The sequence below is a fragment of the Nerophis lumbriciformis genome, linkage group LG03 (genome assembly GCF_033978685.3).
Source record: "Nerophis lumbriciformis linkage group LG03, RoL_Nlum_v2.1, whole genome shotgun sequence".
NCBI lineage: Eukaryota > Metazoa > Chordata > Actinopteri > Syngnathiformes > Syngnathidae > Nerophis > Nerophis lumbriciformis.
The window spans coordinates 19,027,651-19,054,819 of NC_084550.2; the positions used below are offsets into that span (position 1 = coordinate 19,027,651).

The 27,169-nt window shown below is 41.9% G+C and overlaps 1 protein-coding gene across 1 annotated transcript in view; it reads left to right on the forward strand.

Annotated features, from left to right (window-relative positions):
* Window positions 1-27,169, forward strand: part of LOC133580559 (vertebrate ancient opsin-like) — a 242,418-nt gene that overhangs the window by 29,890 nt on the left and 185,359 nt on the right. Inside the window, exon 2 of the mRNA XM_061934868.1 lies at window positions 24,467-24,795. Within this exon, the coding sequence (XP_061790852.1) occupies window positions 24,467-24,795 (329 nt within the window). The remainder of the gene's footprint in view (window positions 1-24,466; window positions 24,796-27,169) is intronic.

The window sequence follows — 27,169 nt, forward strand, 5'->3', positions numbered from 1 at the left end:
TTTCGAGCAGACGCACACGACAGACGCTTCGAGCGGATCATCGCAGCTTGGGCGGGAACAAAGATCCTTTCTTTTTTCTATCTGATGGCTTTATCTCAGGAAATTTGATTCAGCTGTTGCCTTTGATCCGTAGGCTATATTTGATTTGTGGCGCTGTGATGTTGCATCGCCACGAGCATGGGGAGCTAGTAAAAATAAGGCGGCATAAATTCTTGGACAAAACATTAGGCAATAACATTGGTTTTGTTCTTTGAATAGGATGGTAAGACCCTGTCAATACCCCTCGAATAAATACTAAATACATAATCAGACATCCTTTTCCATTCCATCCAGCTTATTTGTTTAAAAAGAGTAAAAGGTTGCATGACTTGAAATAATTACAGTCCATTCCAGACTACTAGCCGCTACTTTTTTCCCCATGCTATGAACCCTGCAGGTTATAAAACGGTGCAGCTAATTTATGAATGTTTCTTTGCAAATAGTTTTTAAAAAAACAAGCAAAGACACTGAATAGGTGTGTTGTTGTTTGTGCTATCACGCTATCTTTTGGATGCACTGCTACATTGCCCTTCTTTTTAGACCAGAGCTTTTAACCGGAAGTACAATTGCCGTTCAGTCTTCTGGCCGTCCATAGCGATTATTCTTTAATCATTCCAAGTTTGTAAGTTTTGCAATATACCTAAAACAATTCTTACTTACTAATGTCTGTAGAAGTGTTTTCACGCATATTTGTACGTGCCATCGTAATGTAAAGGAACCAGCGTCGTTAGCATTCGCTAATGTGCTAACTAGGGCTGCAACTAACGATTAATTTGATAATCGATTAATCTGTCGATTATTACTTCGATTAATCGGTTAATAATCGGATAAAAGAGACAAACTACATTTCTATCCTTTCCAGTATTTTATTGGGGAAAAAAACAGAATACTGGCACCATACTTATTTTGATTATTGTTTCTGATCTTTTTGTACATGTTGCAGTTTATAAATAAAGGTTTATATATATATATAAAAAAATAAAATGTTTTAATTAAAAAATCCCTCTGCGCATGCGCATAACATAGATCCAATGAATCGATGACTAAATTAATCGCCAACTATTTTTATAATCAATTTTAATCGATTTAATCGATTAGTTGTTGCAGCTCTAATGCTAACATGTTTACAAGTGTCATTTTTTAACTTATAATGAAATTTTTTTTGTATTGTTTTGTAAATTGACCATCGTGGACTTATTGAGTCTGTTTCGCTGATTGGAGAGCTAACTTCCGCAGCTCGTGGGTCCATGACGATGACTTCTGTTTTGTTTGATCACCGTTTTACTGCCCTGTTACAGACACCGTTTGGAAAACGATTGAGGTATGTAAATAAACATCTACAAAATCTTTGTGTAAATAACTAATTTCACTACGCCTATATCTGCGGCCCTATAGTCTGCTCTGTAGTCCAGAAAATATGTTTTTTTATTTTATTTTTTCATCCAAATGCTTATTACAGTAACATAAGGACAACAAATTTGTCTCAATGCAATCAACAACATGATTGCAAGAAAAAGGTTACTGTGTTCTAGTTCTGGTTGGTAACATCTGCATAGGCCGGGTGTAGGCAGCGCCTTAGTGGCTCCCTGGAGCTTTTTCAAGAATGTATGAACATGGAAAAATATGTATTTTTTTGTTCGAATATGGTTTCTTTAGGAGGACAAACATGACACAAACCTTCCTAATTGTTAGGAAGCCCACTGTTTTATATGTTTTTTCGGCGGTCCTTGAACTCATTCCAGTTGTGATGCAACAGTATTACATGTATAACTTTCTCTGACGCTGCCACTCCTTTGTCTCATTTTGTCCACCAAACATTTTATGCTGTGTTTGAATGCACAAAGGTGAGCTTTGTTGATGTTATGGATTTGTTGGAGGGCTAAAAATGCATATTTCGTCACTGCAAGTTAATGGATATTTAGACTAGCTGTGTGTTCATACTGCATCAATATGTTTTGTTTGTAGGTATATTTGAGCTCGTTTAATTTCCTTTACTTATGTCCTCGGTGTATTAAATTTATTTTCCCACGTCTCATGACACATTATCTGTATGTAATAATGGCTGCATTTCTGATAGTTGTTAGTTTGCCTTGTTGTTCCAGACCACAGCACACCGGATTATAAGGCGCTTTAAAGGGGTCTTATTATGATTTTTTTCTAAATTCAAAACCCTATCTTGTGGTCCTCAGCCTTCCCGGTAAGGTCTATTCAGGTGTACTGGAGAGGAGGCTACGCCGGATAGTCAAACCTCGGATTCAGGAGGAACAGTGTGGTTTTCGTCCTGGTCGTGGAACTGTGGACCAGCTCTATACTCTCGGCAGGGTCATTGAGGGTGCATGGGAGTTTGCCCAACCAGTCTACATGTGTTTTGTGGACTTGGAGAAGGCATTCGACCGTGTCCCTCGGGAAGTCCTGTGGGGAGTGCTCAGAGAGTATGAGGTATCGGACTGTCTGATTGTGGCGGCCCGCTCCCTGTATGATCAGTGTCAGAGCTTGGTCCGCATTGCCGGCAGTAAGTCGGACACGTTTCCAGTGAGGGTTGGACTCCGCCAAGGCTGCCCTTTGTCACCGATTCTGTTCATAACTTTTATGGACAGAATTTTTAGGCGCAGTCAAGGCGTTGAGGCGATCCGGTTTGGTGGCTGCAGGATTAGGTCTCTGCTTTTTGTAGATGATGTGGTCCTGATGACTTCATCTGGCCAGGATCTTTAGCTCTCACTGGATCGGTTCGCAGCCGAGTGTGAAACGACTGGGATGAGAATCAGCACCTCCAAGTCCGAGTCCATGGTTCTCGCCCGGAAAAGGGTGGAGTGCCATCTCCGGGTTGGGGAGGAGACCCTGCCCCAAGTGGAGGAGTTCAAGTACCTAGGAGTCTTGTTCACGAGTGAGGGAAGAGTGGATCGTGAGATCGACAGGCGGATCGGTGCGGCGTCTTCAGTAATGCGGACGCTGTATCGATCCGTTGTGGTGAAGAAGGTGCTGAGCCGGAAGGCAAAGCTCTCAATTTACCGGTTGATCTACGTTCCCATACTCACCTATGGTCATGAGCTTTGGGCTATGACCGAAAGGACAAGACCACGGGTACAAGCGGCCAAAATGAGTTTCCTCCGCCGGGTGGCGGGGCTCTCCCTTAGAGATAGGGTGAGAAGCTCTGCCATCCGGGGGGAGCTCAAAGTAAAGCCGCTGCTCCTCCACATGGAGAGGAGCCAGATGAGGTGGTTCGGGCATCTGGTCAGGATGCCACCCGAATGCCTCCCTAGGGAGGTGTTTAGGGCACGTCCAACCGGTAGGAGGCCACGGGGAAGACCCAGGACACGTTGGGAAGACTATGTCTCCCGGCTGGCCTGGGAACGCCTCGGGATCCCCTGGGAAGAGCTGGACGAAGTGGCTGGGGAGAGGAAAGTCTAGGCTTCCTTGCTTAGGCTGCTGCGAACCGACCTCGGATAAGAGGAAGAAGATGGATGGATGGATGGTCCACATAACATGTAATAGTGGTTCTTTGGTGAAAATGTTGCATAGATTAGGTTTTCAGATCATCTTCAAGTAGCTTTCTGAGCGTCTCTTCAGGATGCGCCGTTTTGTGGGCGGTCTTACCTACGTGGCTCACCTTCGGCAGCGTCTTCTCCCCGTCATCTTTGTTGTAGCGGTGTAGCGTGCAAGGACGGGATTGGAAGAAGTGTCAAAAGATGGCGCTAACTGTTTTAATGACATTCAGACTTTACTTCAATCAACAAATGTGTCCCGTGAAAAACCGTCCGACCGGAACTCTCTAATAACTAAAGTTCCGTGGGTGAATTATGTAAACCCACTACAGTTTTTAGCACTTTGATAGCGAGTCTACTGACAGATATAAGTAAGAACTTTATGCTACTTTATATTAGAAATGGCAACAGCGGATGATGAATGTCACAAAAGAAGAAGCTTATAACTACGGCGTCGTCACGGACCACAATGGCGGACGCGCGCACATTTTCAGGACTTATGCAGATCCCAAATACACATCAGCAGGTACCAGAAGGTGAGAAAAGTTGGTTTTGCAGAAGTGGAAGACTTGCTCTTCCGGGTTCTTCAGACCACCAATCACGGACATGACAGCTTCATTCATAGTTCTGAACAATGATTTATTTTTCAATAAATGTTCTTTGTGTTCCTTTTCAGTCATTGCGTTACGTGTCAGTCCTCGCTCTCTCTCATGCTCGTGCTCGTACTCGTTCTCCATCATCAACAACCTCTCTCCTTCCCGGCTGCTGCACTTTAACAGAGCGACCAGGTGTGCCATCTACGCACCTGTCGCTAATCTCGAAGCCGGCCCTGGCACACCCCGCTTCGCTGCAGGTCTGCAGGCCACGCCCCCCCACAGCATAATATTGCGAAACAAAAACGCCAGGTAATATGTCTTACCTTGTACACACACCATAATAATACTTGTATGTTTAATGCGCCGACAATCCATCAAGCGGCGCGGCTTCATAGCTTACCGAAGTCGTACTAAAAACATTTTGACAGATTTTTGAGTGCCGTGTGTAATGTTCTATATTCTCAATGGAACATTTAAAAAGTGTTGGTGTTGTTTACTCATATTACAGTTTACACATATCTCTTATGTGTGACTGCCATCTACTGGTCACACTTTTCATTACACCATGTACCAAATAAAATTGCTTTGAGGTCTGTAAGCACAACCAGAATGATGCCGTACATTAGGCTAAAACATTTTGACAGATTTTTGAGTGCCGTGTGTAATGTTCTATATTCTCGATGGAACATTTAAAACGTTTTGGTGTTGTTTACTGGCGTCATATTGCAGTCTACACATATCTCTAATGTGTGACTGCCTTCTACTGGTCACACTTGTCATTACACCATGTACCAAATAAAATTGCTTCGAGGTCTGTAAGCACAACCAGAATTATGCTTAGGCTAAAATATTTTGACAGATTTTTGAGTGCCGTGTGTAATGTTCTATATTCTCGATGGAACATTTAAAACGTTTTGGTGTTGTTTACTGCCATCATATTACTGTTTACACGTATCTTTTATGTGTGACTGCCATCTACTGGTCACACTTATTACACCATGTACCAAATAAAATTGCTTCGAGGTCTGTAAGCACAACCAAAATTATGCCGTACATTAGGCTAAAACATTTTGACAGATTTTTTAGTGATTTTTGACAGATTTTGGTACATTTATTACACCATGTACCAAATAAAATTGCTTCGAGGTCTGTAAGCACAACCAAAATTATGCCGTACATTAGGCTAAAACATTTTGACAGATTTTTGAGTGCCGTGTGTAATGTTCTATATTCTCAATGGAACATTTAAAAACGTTTTGGTGTTGTTTACTGCCATCATATTACTGTTTACACGTATCTCTTATGTGTGACTGCCATCTACTGGTCACACTTATTTCACCAATTACCAAATAAAATTGCTTCGAGGTCTGTAAGCACAACCAAAATTATGCCGTACATTAGGCTAAAACATTTTGACAGATTTTTGAGTGCCGTGTGTAATGTTCTACATTCTCAATGAAACATTTAAAGTTTTGGTGTTGTTTACTGGCGTCATATTGCAGTCTACACATATCTCTAATGTGTGACTACCATCTACTGGTCACACTTGTCATTACACCATGTACCAAATAAAATTGCTTCGACGTCTGTAAGCACAACCAGAATTATGCCTAGGCTAAAACATTTTTACAGATTTTTGAGTGTCGTGTGTAATGTTCTATATTCTCAATGAAACATTTCAAGTTTTGGTGTTGTTTACTGCCATCATATTACAGTTTACAAATATCTCTTATGTGTGACTGCCATCTACTGGTCACACTTATTACACCATGTACCAAATAAAATTGCTTCGACGTCTGTAAGCACAACCAGAATCATGCCGTACATTATTAGTATCATCGATTTTTGAGAAAATTTAAGGATTTTAAGTGCACCTTATAGTCCGGAAAATATGGTATTTTTCGACACAAGCCCTCTCTCGGCTTTTTATTATGCTCAGTTTGCAACACACTGATCTAATCTGATGTGCCCAAGCCAGATACCTGGCATCTTTTCTTGGATGCTAGTTCATTAATGTCGGGGCTCAGGCTTTGAGCTGAGGCAACCCTCATTATCGAACGAAGGTGTTCATCAGTCATCATATCTCGTATACAACAGTCTTGGGGGCGTGCCTTATAGGCACTGCTTTTAACGTCCTCTACGGGCTGACGTCACGTCCGCTTTTCATCCTTTCTAACAACGTGCCCGCCTAGTCACAAGATATGAGCGGCTCCTGTACGCACACACACATGTAAATGCAAAGCATACTTCATCAGCAGCGATACAGGTCACACTGAGTGTGGCCGTACAAGCAACTTTAACATTGTTAGAAATATGCGCCACACTGTGAATCCACACCAAACAAGAATGACAAACACATTTCGGGAGAACATGTGTGTAATGTTCTATATTCTCAATGGAACATTTAAAAAGTGTTGGTGTTGTTTACTGCCATCATATTACAGTTTACACATATCTCTTATGTGTGACTGCCATCTACTGGTCACACTTATTACACCATGTACCAAATACAATTGCTTTGAGGTCTGTAAGCACAACCAGAATTATGCCGTACATTATTAGTATCATCGATTTTTGAGAAAATTAAACGGATTTTAAGTGCGCCTTATAGTCCGGAAAATATGGTATTTTTCGACACAAGCCCTCTCTCGGCTTTTTATTATGCTTTGACTCATGCACTCTCTCTTTTTTTCCACGAGCAATGTAATTGCAAATGCCTTTTTTTTGTCAATTAAGTATTTAGCCGCACAAAAACCGGCAAAGCGTGACGAAACCGTTTCACCAAAATTACCCCCCATCAATTTTAAACATAAACAAGAGGAACAACGGAGGGTAGTCGTTAAAAGAGAAGGGTCTTTTGCCCACTGAACAATGTCGACAGTACTCTGGATGTTTCTTTCAAGAATCAACGAGAGCGGGGTGCCTATTATCTCTGTAATGTTTCAGTCATTCTGTGGGCGATACTGTATTTAACAGAGAAAGACGTGTTTGGTAATTGCACATACAAGCGCACCATTGCTGTCTATTTAATTCTGGATAATAGGACAGGATAAAAAATGATATATTCAATAATTATCCTTTATGCGACCGTGCGATGACTACAATTTCACTCTACACAAAAGAAAGACCAAAAACTGAATTAATGTCTTGTTAAAGGCCTACTGAAATGCGATTTTCTTATTTAAACGGGGATAGCAGGTCCATTCTATGTGTCATACTTGATCATTTCGCGATATTGCCATATTTTTGCTGAAAGGATTTAGTAGAGAACATCGACGATAAAGTTCGCAACTTTTGGTCGCTGATAAAAAAGCCTTGCCTGTACCGGAAGTAGCAGACGAGTAGCGTGACGTCACAGGTTGTGGAGCTCCTCACATCTGCACATTGTTTACAATCATGGCCACCAGCAGCGAGAGCGATTCGGACCGAGAAAGCGACGATTTCCCCATTAATTTGAGCGAGGATGAAAGATTTGTGGATGAGGAAAGTGAGAGTGAAGGACTAGAGGGCAGTGGGAGCGATTCAGATAGGGAAGATGCTGTGAGAGGCGGGTGGGACCTGATATTCAGCTGGGAATGACTAAAACAGTAAATAAACACAAGACATATACTCTATTAGCCACAACACAACCAGGTTTATATTTAATATGCCACAAATTAATCCCGCATAACAAACACCTCCCCCCTCCCGTCCATACAACCCGTCAATACAACTCAAACACCTGCACAACACACTCAATCCCACAGCCCAAAGTACCGTTCACCTCCCCAAAGTTCATACAGCACATATATTTCCCCAAAGTTACGTACGTGACATGCACATAGTGGCACGCACGTACGGGCAAGCGATCAAATGTTTGGAAGCCGCAGCTGCATGTTGTACTCACGGTACCGCGTCTGCATATCCAACTCAAAGTCCTCCTGGTAAGAGTCTCTGTTGTCCCAGTTCTCCACAGGCCAATGGTAAAGCTTGACTGTCATCTTCCGGGAATGTAAACAATGAAACACCGGCTGTGTTTGTGTTGCTTCAGCCGGCCGCAATACACCGCTTCCCACCTACAGTTTTCTTCTTTGCTGTCTCCATTGTTCATTGAACAAATTGCAAAAGATTCACCAACACAGATGTCCAGAATACTGTGGAATTTTGCGATGAAAACAGACGACTTAATAGCTGGCCACCATGCTGTCCCAAAATGTCCTCCACAATCCGTGACGTCACGCGCTGACGTCATCATACCGAGACGTTTTCAGCAGGATATTACGCGCAAAATTTAAAATTGCACTTTAGTAAGCTAACCCGGCCGTATTGGCATGTGTTGCAATGTTAAGATTTCATCATTGATATATAAACTATCAGACTGCGTGGTCGGTAGTAGTGGGTTTCAGTAGGCCTTTAATCTAGTTCACAGTCTGAAGAGCATCCCACGGATGCAACGTTGAAGGGTATTACTCAGACAATCACGACACGGACTTTGCGCCTCACTACTCGATAAGCCGCTCAGATCATTATTTGACATTTTGCAAAGAGAACAGACAATCAAGACATCAATCTGATGGATGGACTATGCTGCTTCAAGAACAACTGATAAAGCAAAATGATACACACCAGTCGGTATTTACATTTGACATTTAGCGGAAGGTAAAATCAGAAGGATGTCTGCCTGAGCATGTAAAGATAGAGAGCTGGCTTTTTGATGATGGAGTGCAATTTACAATTTACAGCAACCGCGAGATAGGAAAAAGCAACTGCGCTATATTGCCATAAGTATTTGGCCACCTGCCTTGGCTCACATATGAACTTGAAGTGCCATCCCATTCCTAACCCATAGGGTTCAATATGATGTCCCACATCAACCTTAAGAAAGTCAATGACTTCACTATAAAAGTGGGTGACATTGTTATCGCCAGGAAGGATGAGGTACTTAAGTTCCATTCTAGGGGCTAATTTTTCTTGTGATAAAATGGCAACCAAGGTAATCAAAAAGGTCAACCAACCAACGAGATTTCTCTATAGAATCTCCTCTCTGGTCAACAAAAGCACCATGAGGATTCTGGCGGGAACTCTCGTTCAACCCTTTTTTGATTACGCATGCACCTCCAAAACTCTCAAATCTAAACTCCAAACATCCCAGAACAAGCTAGTCAGATTACTTCCAGACCTCCACCCCAGATCACACCTCACTCCTACCCACTTCTCCAAAGTGGGCTGGCTCAGGGTGGAGGACAGAGTGAAACAACTTGCACTGAGCCTGGTCTATAAAATCCGCTACACCTCCCTGATACCGAAGTACATGTCAAACTACTTCCTTAACGTAAATGACCGCCATAACCACAACACCAGGGGGAGCTCCACTAACCACGTTAAACCCAGATTCCGATCTAACAAAGGTCTTAACTCATTCTCTTTCTATGCCACATCAATGTGGAATGCGCTCCCAACAGGTATAAAAGAAAGGGCATCTCTATCCTCCTTCAAAACCGCAATAAAAGTACACCTCCAGGCAACTTCAACCCTAAACTAACACCCTTCCCGGATTGTTAATAATCAAATGTAAACAATCAAATGCAGATACTTTTTCTTATGCCTTCTGATCTCTCTCTCTCTCTCGCTCTCTGATGACTGATGATAACAACCAAACCTAACCCCCCCTACCCCCCTCCACACCCCGGATTGTAAATAATGTAAATAATTCAATGTGATTATCTTGTGTGATGACTGTATTATGATGATAGTATATATCTGATAGTATATATCTGTATCATGAATCAATTTAAGTGGACCCCGACTTAAACAAGTTGAAAAACTTATTCGGGTGTTACCATTTATTGGTCAGTTGTACGGAATATGTACTTCACTGTGCAACCTACTAATAAAAGTATCAATCAATCAATCAATCAATGTCGGTCCACATATTGCAGCTATTACAGCTTCAACTCTTCTGGGAATGGCTGTCCACAAGGTTGCGGAGTCTGTTTATAACAGACCTGGGCATTCTGCGGCCCGCGGGCCACATCCAGCCCTTTGTACGTCCCTGTCCGGCCAATCATAAATTACAAAATAATATTTTAAAAAGTGTCTATCTTGAGTGTGCAATACAACGCTTTTGTTTTGAAAAGCGTTATTTGTATTACTTCCGTGTGGACGTATGCTCGTGCGCGATTGTGAGTGAATGTGAACAGCGGCAATCACAAATTACAAAATAAAAATAAAATAAAAACATCTATGCAATACAACGGTGCTGCTTTTATTTTGAAAAGTGTTATTTATGGGCGTATGTCCGGGTGTAACCTGTGAGTTAAAAAAAATAAAAGTTGATGATGAATGGCGTGTTTCCAACAAGACATGGACTGCCAAGTATTTCTTTACAGAAATTAAAGGTATAGCCGTGTGCTTAATTTGTGGTACACGGGTTGCTGTGTTTAAAGAATATAGTGTAACGACCTGCTGAAGTTGACGTTGTGTTCTTTAGTGGCAGAAATGAGGAGTGAGGATAGACGTGCGTGTGGAAGGAACGAGATAAGTTGAGCTGTGTTAGTATAGGTTGCTCAATAAACGTTTAAAGGGGAACATTATCACAATTTCAGAAGGGTTAAAACCATTAAAAATCAGTTCCCAGTGGCTTATTTTATTTTTCGAAGTTTTTTTCAAAATTTTACCCATCACGCAATATCCCTAAAAAAAGCTTCAAAGTGCCTGATTTTAACCATCGTTATATACACCCGTCCATTTTCCTGTGACGTCACATAGTGAAGCCAACACAAACAAACATGGCGGAAAGAACAGCAAGCTATAGCGACATTAGCTCGGATTCAGACTCGGATTTCAGCGGCTTAAGCGATTCAACAGATTACGCATGTATTGAAATGGATGGTTGTAGTGTGGAGGCAGGTAGCGAAAATGAAATTGAAGAAGAAACTGAAGCTATTGAGCCATATCGGTTTGAACCGTATGCAAGCGAAACTGACGAAAACAAGCACGACAGCCAGCGACACGGGAGAAAGCGAGGACGAATTCGGCGATCGCCTTCTAACCAACGATTGGTATGTGTTTGTTTGGCATTAAAGGAAACTAACAACTATGAACTAGGTTTACAGCATATGAAATACATTTGGCAACAACATGCACTTTGAGAGTGCAGACAGCCCAATTTTCATCAATTAATATATTCTGTAGACATACCCTCATCCGCTATCTTTTCCTGAATGCTGATCTGTCCAGTTTTGGAGTTGATGTCAGCAGGCCAGGGAAGCTAGGGTCGATATTCTTCTCTTGATCATCTTCGGTGGCATAAGGGACGGTGTGAGCCAAGACATCCAGGGGGTTTAGCTCGCTCGTCCGCGGGAACAAACTGCCGCCATTGCTTGCCGTGCTAGCGAGGTCCTTTGTCCCTGAATTGCTCACACACTCCGGCAGATTCAATGGGGGTCTGGCGGCAGATTTCTTTGACTTTATCGTTGGAAATGCATCTGCTTTGAGTGTCGCAGGATATCCACACATTCTTGCCATCTCTGTCGTAGCATAGCTTTCGTCGGTAAAGTGTGCGGAACAAACGTCCAATTTCTTGCCACTTTCGCATCTTTGGGCCACTGGTGCAACTTGAATCCGTCCCTGTTCGTGTTGTTACACCCTCCGACAACACACCAACGAGGCAAGATGTCTCCAAGGTACGGAAAACAGTCGAAAAAACGGAAAATAACAGAGCTGATTTGACTCGGTGTTTGTAATGTGTTTGAGAAAATGGCGGATTGCTTCCCGACGTCATCGCTCCGAGAGCGAATAATAGAAAGGCGTTTAATTCGCCAAAATTCACCCATTTAGAGTTCGGAAATCGGTTAAAAAAATATATGGTCTTTTTTCTGCAACATCAAGGTATATATTGACGCTTACATAGGTCTGGTGGTAATGTTCCCCTTTAAAAAGAGCGTCAGACTTGGTGTGCACTTCTTCTAGACGCTACAATTGGTGTCAGAAGTAAAACTTTGCGCATACTGCCGCTGCTTTCGTGCTCAGCCTGCTACGTCATCGGGAGGTACGTGCCACGATGTTTCCTGGCGACTTTGTCAAGATTGAACGGGAGGGGAAGGACATTGAGTGGGGACTCAAGGTACTGGCAGCGACTGCAGATGTCTGTGTGAATCCCGGACGCAAAGAGAGAGAGAGAGGGAGGGAGGAGAGAGGCAGCGTCTACAGATGCATGGGGGAATTCCGCCCTCAATGAAGACTCCCTGGTTTGATGGCAAGGCGAGAACTGGGAGGCACGTCATCCCACTTCTGACACCAATTGTAGCGTCCAGAAGAAGTGCACACCAAGTTTAAACTCACTCCTCATTTCCGCAACAGCAACGCTTCCTCCTTCTTCGCCAATCACCATACAGGCGTGCGACGTTCACAACAAAGAAGATGCAGGATAAAGTGACAGAAATTGACATTTTTGCATTGTATTATACATCAGGAAGTGTTGTGTAAGAAAGTGTTTAAAAAAAACCCCATCAAAAGCCATCTGCTTTTGTATAAGGATAAGTTAGGTTAAATGAAAATATTATTATTATTATTTATCTTACGGTATATCAAAAATAATTTGAGCAAAATTTATTTGAAATATTGTCGGTGTGGCCCTCCAGCAGTGCTCGGGTTGCTCATGCGGCCCCCGGTAAAAATTAATTGCCCACCCTTGGTTTATAGGAATTTTCCACCATTCTTCCAAAAGCTCATTGGTGAGGTCATACACTGATGTTGGTCGAGAAAGCCTGGCTCTCGTTCTCGGGTTCAGGTCAGGACTCTGTGCAGGCCAGTCAAGTTCATCCACACCAGACTCTGTCATCCATGTCTTTATGGACCTTGCTCTGTGCACTGGTGCACAGTCATGTTGGAAGAGGAAGGGGTCCGCTCCAAACTGGTCCCACAAGGTTGGGAGCATGGAATTGTCCAAAATGTTTTGGTATCCTGGAGCATTCAAGGGTCCAAGACCAACTCCTGAAAAACAACCCCACACCATAATTCCTCCTCCACCAAACTTCACACTCGGCCCAATGCAGTCCGAAATGTAGCGTTCTCCTGGCAACCTCCAAACCAGACTGGTCCATCAGATTGCCAGATGGCAAAGCGTGTGTGAGGCGGCGTGGCCTGCGGACCTGCAGCGAGATCGGCGACAGATGCGTGGATGCCCCACCTGGCCGCATTTGTCTAATCACCTGTCACTCTGTAAAAGGGCAGCAGCCGAGAAGGAAGAGGTTGGAGAAGTTGGAGTGGATGGTCGAGAGAAAACCCGAGAACGAGCGAAAGCGAGAGTGAGACGGAGACGAGAACGGAAGGCTGAAAAGCAATAGGAAGAACGAGTCTGTGACGAGAGGCGATCAAGAATGATAAGTTTATTGAAAAATAAACAAAATCATAAAACTGTCACGCCTGTCATGTCCGCCTTTGGTGGTCCGAAGAACCCGGAGGTGCAAGACCTCCACAGCGTGATTCATCACTCCAGAGAAGGCGTCTCCACTGTTCTAGAGTCCAGTGGCGACGTGCTTTACACCACTGCATCCCACACTTTGCATTGGACTTGGTGATGTATGGCTTAGATCAGGTGTCCATCCATCCATCCATCTTCTTCCGCTTATCCGAGGTCGGGTCGCGGTGGCAGCAGCCTAAGCAGGGAAGCCCAGACTTTCCTCTCCTCAGCCACTCCATCCAGCTCCTCCCGGGGGATCCCGAGGCGTTCCCAGGCCAGCCGGGAGACATAGTCTTCCCAACGTATCCTGGGTCTGCCCCGTGGCCTCCTACCGGTCGGACGTGCCCTAAACACCTCCCGAGGGAGGCGTTCGGGTGGCATCCTGACCAGATGCCCGAACCACCTCATCTGGCTCCTCTCGATGTGGAGGAGCAGGTGTGTCAAACTCAAATACAGAGTGGGCCAAAATGTAAAACTGAACAAAGCCGCGGGCCAAGGTTGAAACCATCCTGAACGGACTGCCCCATTGTCCCTCATAACTGCCTTCTCTTCGGTGCAATAACCCATTCCACCAACCACCCTGTTTTTGTTTTGTTTTTTCATGTATATATTCATTTCACACCATATTCATTGCACTTCTACATTTTTAAAATTTTTATATATTTGCACATTGTTTTTCTAGCATGCACACATCGCACTGTATGGAATGGCCTCAATCTCGTTACCTTGCGTAATGACAATAAAGCTGATTCTGATTCTGATTCTGATTCTGAACAAAATAACCTTTTAATAGGGACCCAAACAAGTTTTGCATTGAATATTGAACAAGCAAGGCTTATATAACTTTATAGTGACATGCAAAATAATAATAATAATAATTCAAAAATATCAATGGCATATCAAATACAATTTAAATAAAAATTGAATGCCTCTTTTCTATTTGCAGCCTTCTGAGGTAAATATCAAAATAAACTGTTTCCACAGGCTAATACATTTGAAAATAAAATAATGAATAAACCAACCATTCAGGACTTTAAACTGCTCAGTTTGCAACACACTGATCTAATCTGATGTGCCCAAGCCAGATACCTGCCATCTTTTCTTGGATGCTAGTTCATTAATGTCGGGGCTCAGGCTATGAGGTGAGGCAACCTTCATTATCGAACGAAGGTGTTCATCAGTCATCATATCTTGTATTCCACTGTCTTGGGGGCGTGCCTTATAGGCACTGCTTTTAACGTCCTCTACGGGCTGACGTCACGTCCGCTTTTCATCCCTTCTAACAACGTACCCGCCCAGTCACAAGATATGAGCGGCTCCTGTACGCAGACACACACATGTAAATGCAAAGCATACTTCATCAACAGCGATACAGGTCACACTGAGAGTGGCCGTATAAGCAACTTTAACATTGTTAGAAATATACGCCACACTGTGAATCCACACCAAACAAGAATGACAAACACATTTCGGGAGAACATCCGCACAGTAACACAACATAAACACAACAGAACAAATACCCAGAACCCTTTGCAGCACTAACTATTCCGGGACCCTACAATATACACCCCCGCGACACACACACACACCTTGTAGCGTCCCCGAAAGGGTTCTGGGTATTTGTGCTGTTGTGTTTATGTTGTGTTACTGTGCGGATGTTCTCCCAAAATGTGTTTGTCATTCTTGTTTGGTGTGGATTCACAGTGTGGCGTATATTTCTAACAATGTTAAAGTTGTTTATACTGGCACCCTCAGTGTAACCTGTATCGCTGAAGATCGAGTACGCGTTGCATTCACTTCGCGTGCCAAAGCCGCACATGTTATGTAACTGAGCCAGCACTCGTTGGACTGGACGAAAAGGGAACGTTACAATTCTCGGGAGGGGCACTGAAATTTGGAAGTCTCCTGGGAGGTTTGGCAAGTATGAGAATTAGCGGTGTACCGCGGCACCACCGCTATATTTGATATCACCTCACGGGCCAAGTGAAATTACACGGCGGGCCAGAGTTTGACACCCATGGCTTAGATGCAGCTGCTCGGCCATGGAAACCCATTCCGTGAAGCTCTCTGCGTACTGTACGTGGGCTAATTGGAAGGTCACATGAAGTTTGGAGCTCTGTAGCAACCGACTGTGCAGAAAGTCGGCGACCTCTTTGCACTATGCGCTTTCAGCATCCGCTGACCCCTCTCTGTCAGTTTACGTGGCCTACCACTTGGTGGCTGAGTTGCTGTTGTTCCCCAAACTCTTCCATTTTCTTATAATAAAGCCGACAATTGACTTTGGAATATTCAGGAGCGAGGAAATTTCACGACTGGATTTGTTGCACAGGTGGCATCCTGTGACAGTTCCACGCTGGAAATTACTGAAAGCGGCCCATTCTTTCACAAATGTTCGTAGAAACAGTCTCCATGCCTAAGTGCTTGATTTTATACACCTGTGGCCGGGCCAAGTGATTAGGACACCTGATTCTGGTCATTTGGTTGGGTGGCCAAATACTTTTGTGAGCTTTTGAAAGCTTGCTGGCTTTCTCCTGCAGCACCGAGAGGGATCATAAACCGACGAGCAGTCTTTTGCAATATGTAAGCTGAAACTAGAATTATTACATGAGTGTGTTTGGCACAAACAATAACAACCAGACAAGATTGGTGTGTTTCGATGTCTTTTTTCACACCTCTGTAGGAGTTAAAAGACTGGAGCGCTCCAATTAACCAGGTCCTTCTCAAATAGCGGGGTGGGCGATGCCAGCGGGGGAACATTCCTTTTTATTGCCGCAGCAGAATATGATGAAGTGTTTGTAGCACTTGGCTTCGCTGTAACCACGGTGGGAGGCGAGGAAAGACTGATGTGTTGTTTCCTTTAAGCGTTAATAAGCTTACAACGTTATGCAGAGGTATAATTATAACAATTTATTTTTTTAGACAAATGATACTATTTATAGTGGGGGTGGCGCTGAATATTTCCTTCTTCCTAAAAGCACTGAATTAACCGAACATGCATATTTTTTTTCTGGTTGGTGTTTAAGGAGAAAACCCATGCACGCTAGGGCAGTGTTTTTCAACCTTTTTTGAGCCAAAGCACATTTTTTTCATTGAAAAAATCCCGAGGCACACCACGAGCAGGAATCATTAAAAAATGAAATTCAGTAGACAATAAAAAGTCGTTGTGGCAATCGTTGGATATGACTTTAAACCATAACCAACCATGCATCACTATAGCTCTTGTCGCAAAGTTAGGTGTACTGTGTTAGGTTCATCTATTAATCAGACAAGAAGCAAGGAATCATGCAGAGACACAGTTCAATTTAGCTCATGAGGAGAACGCATGGAGCTGCATACTTAGTCACAGGCTCGCCCTACGCTCTAAGGTTCAGCTCCCGCGTCCCTCTATTTATTCAGGAGTTCCACAGTCAACATCACGAAGGCCGCCTCTAAAAGGAGTGGTCACATATGCAAAGCAGGTCCAGGACGCACAATACGTGACGGAATGTGCTGGGGGCCTTGTGATTTCGCCTTGTCTTTGCTTCGACTGCGTGTTGTCATCTTATCTTCTTTGAGGTCCTTGAAGTCTCTGCTTCGTCTGCGTGTTGTCATCTTATCTTCGTTGAGGCCCTTGAAGTCTCTGCTTCGTCTGCGTGTTGTCATCTTTTCTTCGTTGAGGTCCTTGAAGTCCTTGGCTGTTACCGGGCTAAAACAAAGATAACATCTGCGGCTGAGGCCACCCCTCAGACAAGAAGTTTTTTGTCCTTGCACAAATACAAAAGTCTAACTTGAGCACAATTGACAATAATTTAGCATAACGTTATTGTGATAATATATGCATAATTATTCTAACAACTGTCACGACCTGTCACATCACGCCCTGACTTATTTGGAGGTTTTTTTGGTGTTTTCCCGTGTGTAGCGTTTTAGTTCTTGTCTTACGCTCCTATTTTGGTGCAGTTTCATGTCTTCCTTTGAGCGCTTTCCCCCGCACCTGCTTTGTTTTAGCCATCACGAATATTTAAGTTGTTGCTATCTTTTTTTTTGTGTGGACATTGTCGATTGTCATGTCATGTTCGGATGCACTTTGTGGACACCGTCTCTGCTCCACACGCTGTAAGTTTTTGCTGTCGTCCAGCATTCTGTTTTTGTTTGCTTTGCAGCCAGTTCAGTTTTAGTTTTGTTTGGCATAGCCATCCCTAAGGTTCAATGCCTTTTCTTAGCGGCACTCGCCTTTTGTTTATTTTTGGTTTAAGCATTAGATACCTTTTTACCTGCACGCTGCCTCCCGCATATTGTGATCACGACAAGCCGTGTTCCCGACATCTACAAAGCAATTAGCTACATGACAGCTAAAGACAACGTCTGAGTAAAAACACTGCAAGATAGCTGATCACAAAGATGCCACACAAAAGTTCCTGCAAGTCGAAAATCCCTTCCGTTTTTTTCCCCTCTCCGTTGCCAAGTTTGTTGCAATCATACTTGCCAACCCTCCCGGATTTTCCGGGAGACTCCCGAAATTCAGCCCCTCTCCCGAAAACCTCCCGGGACAAATTTTCTCCCGAAAATCTCCCGAAATTCAGGCGGAGCTGGAGGCCACGCCCCCTCCAGCTCCATGCGGACCTGAGTGACGTGTTGACAGCCTGTTCACACGTCCGCTTTCCCACAATATAAACAGCTAATGATCGAGGGAGAGTTCTTGGTTTCTTATGTGGGTTTATTGTTAGACAGTTTCATTAACGTCCTCCCAGCGCGGTAACAACACAACAACAGCAGTCAAGTTTTCGTGTACCGTAAAGCAGTTCGTCTGCCGTAAACAGCAATGTTGTGACACTTTTAAACAGGACAATACTGCCATCTACTGTACATGCATATGTGACCCACCCATAATGTGTCACATTTTTGTGTTGATTTATTTATTTTATTTTGTGGTTTGAATTCGTTTTTGGAGCTGTCATTACACATTTATCAGTATTCACATTGGTCAGTAGGGGGCAGTAGGGCGTTTCTTCCCAATTGAATGCTATCACCTGCAGACCGGAAGTGTCTTGACATTCTGATGAGAGCGACCAGTCTGTGAACAATTGAAACGTCCTGTGTGCTTTTTCCTCCTGTATAACAGGTTAGTTTTGGTGATTCAACTCACTGAATAATATCCATGTGATCTTTATAAGTTTAAGTACACATTCTGATGGTGGAGCCTAACTCTAAAGTGTTTGTGAGTTGTAGTTTGTATTTGTGAATGAATCCAGTGTACAGCTGCAGTAATCAATACAAAAAGGCGACGTGAGTGCGCAATGTTTATATAGGAACTTCTGATCCTAATTCAGACTCCCAAATTAGAGCTCCCGTTTTCTTATTGATTTTATAATGTATATTTGTATAATGTGTGTGTTCTGAAATAGTGACAAAGAATAGAACAAGGATGGACAATTCAACCCTTAACTCAACAATGAGTAGATGAGTGTTATGTGTGTGTATATGTGTAAATAAATGAACACTGAAATTCAAGTATTTATTTTATTTATTTTTATATATATATATATATATATATATATATATATATATATATATATATATAGCTAGAATTCACTGAAAGTCAAGTATTTCTTATATATATATATATATATATATATATATATATATATATATATTAACCACGCCCCCAAAGACGCCCCCCGCCCCACCCCGACCACGCCCCGAAATCGGAGGTCTCATGGTTGGCAAGTATGGTTGCAATAGAAATACACAAGAAATAAGAAATTAACAAGTTGTCCTTGCATACCCCGTAATGGTGGTCCTCTGTTCGAAAATGACGTTTTAGGAACACCTCCAACTGTGTTCGACCAATCAGCGGTCGACAGCACAGCCCGCACCCTTGAAAGTTCCAGGAACTAGTGTTGTCCCGATACCGGTACCAAAATTATTTCGACACTTTTCGGTACTTTTCTAAATAAAAGGGACCACAAAAATGGCATTATTGGCTTTATTTTAAAGGGGAACATTATCACCAGACCTATGTAAGCGTCAATATATACCTTGATGTTGCAGAAAAAAGACCATAGATTTTTTTCACCGATTTCCGAACTCTAAATGGGTGAATTTTGGCGAATTAAACGCCTTTCTAATATTCGCTTTCGGAGCATCGGGAAGCAATCCGCCATTTTCTCAAACACCGAGTCAAATCAGCTCTGTTATTTTCCGTATTTTCTACTGTTTTCCGTACCTTGGAGACATCATGCCTCGTCGGTGTGTCGTCGGAGGGTGTAACAACACGAACAGGGACGGATTCAAGTTGCACCAGTGACCCAAAGATGCGAAAGTGGCAAGAAATTGGACGTTTGTTCCGCACACTTTACCGACGAAAGCTATGCTACGACAGAGATGGCAAGAATGTGTGGATATCCTGCGACACTCAAAGCAGATGCATTTCCAACGGTAAAGTCAAATAAATCTTCCGCCAGACCCCCATTGAATCTGCCGGAGTGTGTGAGCAATTCAGGGACAAAGGACCTCGCTAGCACGGCAAGCAATGGCGGCAGTTTGTTCCCACAGACAAGCGAACTAAACCCCCTGGATGTCTTGGCTCACACCGTCCCTTATGCCACCGAAGATGATCAAGAGAAGAATATCGACCCTAGCTTCCCTGGCCTGCTGACATCAACTCCAAAACTGGACAGATCAGCTTTCAGGAAAAGAGAGCGAATGAGGGTATGTCTACAGAATATATTAATTGATGAAAATTGGGCTGTCTGCACTCTCAAAGTGCATGTTGTTGCCAAATGTATTTCATATGCTGTAAACCTAGTTCATAGTTGTTAGTTTCCTTTAATGCCAAACAAACACATACCAATCGTTGGTTAGAAGGCGATCGCCGAATTCGTCCTCGCTTTCTCCCGTGTCGCTGGCTGTCGTGTCGTTTTCGTCAGTTTCGCTTGCATACGGTTCAAACCGATATGGCTCAATAGCTTCAGTTTCTTCTTCAATTTCATTTTCGCTACCTGCCTCCACACTACAACCATCCGTTTCAATACATGCGTAATCTGTTGAATCGCTTAAGCCGCTGAAATCCGAGTCTGAATCCGAGCTAATGTCGCTATAGCTTGCTGTTCTTTCCGCCATGTTTGTTTGTGTTGGCTTCACTATGTGACGTCACAGGAAAATGGACGGGTGTATATAACGATGGTTAAAATCAGGCACTTTGAAGCTTTTTTTAGGGATATTGCGTGATGGGTAACATTTTGAAAAAAACTTCGAAAAATAAAATAAGCCACTGGGAACTGATTTTTAATGGTTTTAACCCTTCTGAAATTGTGATAATGTTCCCCTTTAATAAAAAATCTTAGGATACATTAAACATATGTTTATTATTGCAAGTTTGTCCTTAAATAAAATAGTCAACATACAAGACAACTTGTCTTTTAGTAGTAAGTAAACAAACAAAGGCTCCTAATTTAGTCTGCTGACATATGCAGTAACATATTGTGTCATTTTCCCTTCTAATATTTTGTCAACATTATTAAGGACAAGCGGTAGAAAATGAATTATTAATCTACTTGTTCATTTACTGTTAATATCTGCTTACTTTCTCTTTTAACATGTTCTATCTACACTTCTGTTCAAATGTAATAATCACTTATTCTTCTGTTGATTGATACTTTACATTAGTTTTGGATGATACCACAAATTTGGGCATCAATCCGATACCAAGTCGTTCCAGGATCATACATTGGTCATATGCAAAGTCCTCATGTGTCCAGGGACGTATTTCCTGAGTTTATAAACATAATATGAATTTTTTTTTAAACGAAAATAGATGTGATGCCAAAAATTTTTTGACGTAATCATAGTAGTATCGACTAGATACGCTATTGTACTTGGTATCATTACAGTGGATGTCAGGTGTAGATCCACCAATGGCATTTGTTAAGCATGTTTAGCTATTCCTCGTCCTGCAGGGATGATACTTGTAAGAAACGTACTTTATTTGTCGCCATGGAGACGAGGATTAGTGATTTAGAAGGGCGGATCGACATTAGCCGCTAGCTAGCTAGCTAGCAATGTCTTAAAGCACCTCTTCTTGAGGGCGTTTCAGTGTTATAACTTCACCTTTATCGTTAGTTTTTAAGCCAAAATGCGTCCGTTCTCCCTTTTCTGTCTACACACTGTGTCTGCTTGTAATTACTCTGTGATTGTGCGCTGCCGAACATGCTCCTCTGCTTATAAAACCAGCAATGACAGGACGTGACGACGGCTACTTTTCATAGGCGGTATCGTACCGAATATGATTCATTAGTATCGCGGTACTATATTAATACCGGTATACCGTACAACCCTACCAGGAACCTTCCAAAAGTCCCACCAAGCTGGCAGGAACTAAAAACAGGTCCTGAAGAACTAAATCTACTTGGCTAGTTTTTAGTGGAAACACAGTGGGAACTTTATCTACCTGAGTAAATGGGAAATATCCTGAAAAGAAATCAAGATACCTAAGACTTAAGTTTAAATATTAAATGAGCCGGTGTAGTGGAAGGTCCAGGTTTTAAATGAGAACAAAAGTGGATTTAACCCAAGAGTTTTATTTTACTCATAATTAAATGGTACAATGGTTGGATTAAGTTCTCGAGCACACAGACAGTTTTTCCCCGGGCGCGCCCGTCAGCATGCAATGAAAAGAAGCTCTCCTCTAGGTTTGACTTCGTCATTTTTGATCTGTTTTCCTTCATGCGTCAAGGTCCTGTTGTTTTCCACCTGTTTTTTCTGCAACATTCTTGACTCCCTTAGTCATGATAGACCAGGGGTGCTCACACCTTTTCTGCAGGCGAGCTACTTTTCAATTGATCAAGTCGTGGGGATCTACCTCATTCATATATATAATTTATATTTACTTATTTATGAAATACATGTTTTTGTTAACAAGTTAAAGGTGTTTAAAGATAATACAAGCATGTTTAACACATATAGTTAATATTGTTAATAAATTAAAGGTGTTTAATGATAATACAAGCATGTTTAACACATATAGTTAATATTGTTAACAAGTTAAAGGTGTTTAAAGATAATACAAGCATGTTTAACACATATAGTTAATATTGTTAACAACTTAAAGGTGTTTAATGATAATACAAGCATGTTTAACACATATAGTTAATATTGTTAACAAGTTAAAAGTGTTTAAAGATAATACAAGCATGTTTAACACATATAGTTAATATTGTTAACAAGTTAAAGGTGTTTAATGATAATACAAGCATGTTTAACACAGTTAATATTGTTAACAACTTAAAGGTGTTTAAAGATAATACAAGCATGTTTAACACATATTGTTAACAACTTAAAGGTGTTTAAAGATAATACAAGAATGTTTAACACATAGTTAATATTGTTAACAACTTAAAGGTGTTTAAAGATAATACAAACATGTTTAACACATATAGTTAATATTGGTAATAAGTTAAAGTTGTTTAAAGATAATACAAGCATGTTTAACACATATGGTTAATATTGTTAACAACTTAAAGGTGGTTAAAGATAATACAAGCATGTTTAACACATATAGTTAATATTGGTAATAAGTTAAAGGTGTTTAAAGATAATACAAGCATGTTTAACACATATAGTTAATATTGTTAACAAGTTAAAGGTGTTTAAAGATAATACAAGCATGTTTAACACATATAGTTAATATTGTTAACAACTTAAAGGTGGTTAAAGATAATACAAGCATGTTTAACACATATAGTTAATATTGTTAATAACTTAAAGGTGTTTAAAGATAATACAAGCATCTTTAACACATATAGTTAATATTGTTAACAACTTAAAGGTGTTTAAAGATAATACAAGCATGTTTAACATATATAGTTAATATTGTTAACAAGTTAAAGGTGTTTAAAGATAATACAAGCATGTTTAACACATATAGTTAATATTGTTAATAAGTTAAAGGTGTTTAAAGATAATACAAGCATGTTTAACACATATAGATTCCTTTCTTTCATGAAGACAAGAATATAAGTTGGTGTATTACTTGATTCTGATGACTTGCATTAATTGTAATCAGACAGTAGTGATGATAACGTCTGCATTTTCAAATGGAGGAGAAAAAAAGTCCTCCTTTCTGTCCAATACCACATGAAAGTGGTTGGTTTTTGGCATCTTATTTGTCCAGCTTCCGTACTCCTTTGTATACACTTTACAAGAAATACATTGTCGGCAAACTCCGTAGCTTGCTAGCTTGTGCACGCCAGCTTTCTGAGACTCTTATTTTGTTAACGCGGGCAGGATGAAGCAGAGCTTTTATTGTGCAACTGTGCAGTCGGTCTTTGGAGTTTTGACGACAGGTACGGCGCCAGAGTCTGTTGAAATAAAAAGTGTTTCTCGCCTTCCTGTCGGTAATTTTAATGAGCTGGCAGCAGCCAGCGTCATCTCACAAGACCCTCGGGTACCGTGAATGTCGGTCTTTGGAGTTTTGACGACAGGTACGGCGCCAGAGTCTGTTGAAATAAAAAGTGTTTCTCGCCTTCCTGTCGGTAATTTTAATGAGCTGGCAGCAGCCAGCCTTATCTCACAAGACCCTCAGGTACCGTGAATGTCAATCAAGTGACGTCATAGTGAAGATTTATGATCGCTCATTTTTAGGACTATCCGCGATCGACCGGTAGCTCGCGATCGACGTAATGAGCACCCCGTGATAGACAATCAAAACATTTTGTAGAATGGTCAGACCGACTCCATATTAAACTTTGGCCTACATCTGGTCCTATGGTGGTTTAGAATAGACGAGAAATGAAATGAGCAGACATTCTTGACAGACACGAAATATAGTTCAAAAGTCAGAAATTCCACTACACCGGACTTTTTAAGATTTAATAACACTTTTACTGTTTTTTGTGGTCACCTTGTAAGGATCTTTTATCTCACCGTAGGTATCGTGTCCCTGATCTCTCTGGCCGTCCTCTCCTACGAGCGCTACTGCACCATGATGACCCCCACCGAGGCAGACTCCTCCAACTACTGTAAGATCTCCTTGGGCATCACCCTCTCCTGGGTCTACTCCCTCATCTGGACCCTGCCTCCACTCTTCGGCTGGAGCCGTTACGGCCCAGAGGGGCCCGGGACCACCTGCTCCGTGGACTGGAAGGCCAAGACGGCGAATAACGTCTCCTACATCATATGTCTCTTTGTCTTCTGCCTCATCGTGCCGCTGCTGGTGATCGTGTTCTGCTACGGGAAGCTGCTGTGTGCCATCAGACAGGTGAGTCGGCGTCTTCGTCAGAACCCGTGCAGGTGAGCTAAAGTGTTAATTTTTGTCGAAGAACGCATATACCCGCATGATCTTGACACACCTTCAATTAGGGATGTCCCGATCCGATATTTGGATCGGATCGGCTGCCGATATTTGCCAAAAATTGCTTATCGGCAAGACATGGGAAAATGCCGATCCAGATCCAGTTTAAAAAAAAAACTTCGGTCCGTGTTTTCCAACGCACCGATTTAAATAATACATTCCACTTTTCTGCTGCTCCCTAACTTCTGTTCCGCATTTTCCAGCACACCTTCAACACATCCACAGGTCTGTGGATTCTCACGCAGTTGCTTTTAGCTGCTGGCATTACACGACAGGCTCTTCTCACTCTTTCCTGTGTCTCCCTCTCACAGACAGCAAGCGCACCTTCTTACACACGTCACATACTGTCACGTCATACGTCACATACGTATACGTCATACGTCACATACTGTCACGTCATACGTCACATACGTATATGTCCTCTCCGAGCAGAGAGGTAGCAGCATGGCTAACGTTAGCTGTGATGCTAGCGCAGCCGTGTGACCAACGCTCCCTATAAGGTGCTCGGCTGTGCAATTGCGCACTGTTTAAGCGTCCTCTGCGCATAGCAAATCTATGCCACGCATAAAATCAAATAAAAAAATAAGCGCATAACAATTTTCGACACACGGACACGACAGAGAAAACAGTTTTCGTCATCATTGTTCAAATATTGTGACGTCTGTCGAGGCGCTTATCTCCGTTCGGTGCCACACGTCCACACCATCAAAATGCTAAAGGCAAAAATTTCCACATCAACACCGTATGAAAAAATTAGTGATTTTTTTAGTTGTGATTTCCTTCTCTGCATTAAAGTTTAAAAGTAGCATATATTAATGCAGTATGAAGAAGAATGTTTTAATGTAGACATGCAAGCCTTGAAAGACAATTTTGAAAATCAAGACTACATTTCCTGCAAATGGGTGCATTTCTACCCTATATTTTAACTTTAGATTTATTCTCATATCAAACTCTGACACTTACATCCGGCGCCCCCCTCCACACCCTGTATTATAAATAATGTTAATAATTCAATGTGATTATCTTGTGTGATGACTATTATGATGATAGTATATATCTGATAGTACATATCTGTATCATGAATCAATTTAAGTGGACCCCGACTTAAACAAGTTCAAAAACTTATTCGGGTGTTACCATTTAGTGGTCAATTGTACGGAATATGTACTTCACTGTGCAACCTACTAATAAAAGTCTCAATCAGTCAAAACACATAGAATCATCATACTGCTGTGATTATATGCATCAAGTGTTCATTCAAGGCTAAGGCAAAATATCGAGATATATATCGTGTATCGCAATATGGCCTTAAAATATCGCAATATTAAAAAAAGGCCATATCGCCCAGCCCTAGTTCAATAATGCCATTTCTGTTTGTCATGTATAATTTTGTCTATTTTGTGTTCATCCTTGAATAAACAGGTCAGTTTCTTGTTACCAACCATTGTGTATTATTCAAACTCCCCTAATTCAGCTGGCTAGTTGTTATCAAGAGTACTAAAACCCTTTTCAACATGATTCTGACAACTAAGTAGGCTAAATAACTTTAAACTTTAATACATGCTCGGATAGGCCAGTATCGGTCAGTATCGGTATCGGTCAGTATTGGTATCGGTTCGGAAATGCAAAAACAATATCAGTATCGGATCGGAAGTGCAAAAACCTGGATCGGGACATCCCTACCTTCAATATCTAAGAAATACAATCATTAAAAGTTGACATACACTTGTAAAGAACATAATGTCATGGCTGTCTTGAGTTTCCAATCATTTCTACAACTCTTATTTTTTTGTGATAGAGTGATTGGAGCACATACTTGTTGGTCACAAAAAACATTCATGATTGTTTAATGATTGGGCATAATGAAGTCTTGGTTAGACTTTGTTAACTATAGACTATTATTAACTCGTGGTGTAACGGTATGTGTATTTGTATTGAACCATTTCGGTACGGGGGTTCCGGTTCGGTTCGGAGGAGTACCGAATGAGTTTCCACACATACATATTAAATAGCGTACTACCGAGGCACGGGCTACGATAGACTGACCATACGTCCTCTTTTCACCGGACATGTCCTCTTTTGCGGAGCTGTCAGGGCGGAGTTTCTTAATAACCTCAAATGTCCGGCATTTTGAGTTAGGGTTGCGTGTAATTTCAATGTACGTTCAAGGTTAAGAAGGGGTTAAAAACAAAACAAATGTGCGCGCAGCAGCATTGGTGAGGGAGGGGCAGAGACAGAGAGAGAGAGAGGGAGTTATGATAAACGCGCATGCGTCGCCAGG